This window comes from Rhagoletis pomonella, unplaced genomic scaffold (assembly GCF_013731165.1).
Source record: "Rhagoletis pomonella isolate Grant_MI unplaced genomic scaffold, Rhpom_1.0 Rhpom_scaffold_00008, whole genome shotgun sequence".
NCBI classification, from domain to species: domain Eukaryota; kingdom Metazoa; phylum Arthropoda; class Insecta; order Diptera; family Tephritidae; genus Rhagoletis; species Rhagoletis pomonella.
In genome coordinates, this window is record NW_023458562.1 from 27,264,271 (window position 1) to 27,264,543 (window position 273).

Consider the following 273-nt stretch of genomic DNA (forward strand, 5'->3'; position numbering starts at 1 on the left):
CTCTTCCACATCGTCGATAATGATAATCGGTTCCTTCGGCTTACGAAGCACCTCGGCGGGCAAAATAACGCTGACGGCAGAGCGTGCGCGCTTAGACTTAAGCGGCACATATTGGATGGGCTTAAGGATGCTGGCGACATGGCGATTCGCTATTGTAGTAGAATTGCGATAGGTGGCGCTGTGTGGCGTATCAGAAGCAGGAGAAGAAAATGTAAAGTCCTCGAGCGACGAGGTGGAGAGCGCAGCAGAGGATGAAGCAACAGCAGCTGATGT

General features: G+C 52.4%; 1 protein-coding gene across 1 annotated transcript in view; it reads right to left on the reverse strand.

Moving 5' to 3' along the window:
- LOC118745243 overlaps positions 1 to 273 on the reverse strand; it is a gene marked incomplete at its 5' end in the record, with an annotated part of 188,160 nt that extends 187,887 nt beyond the window's left edge. The window contains one exon of the mRNA XM_036478770.1: positions 1 to 273. Within this exon, the coding sequence (XP_036334663.1) occupies positions 1 to 273 (273 nt within the window).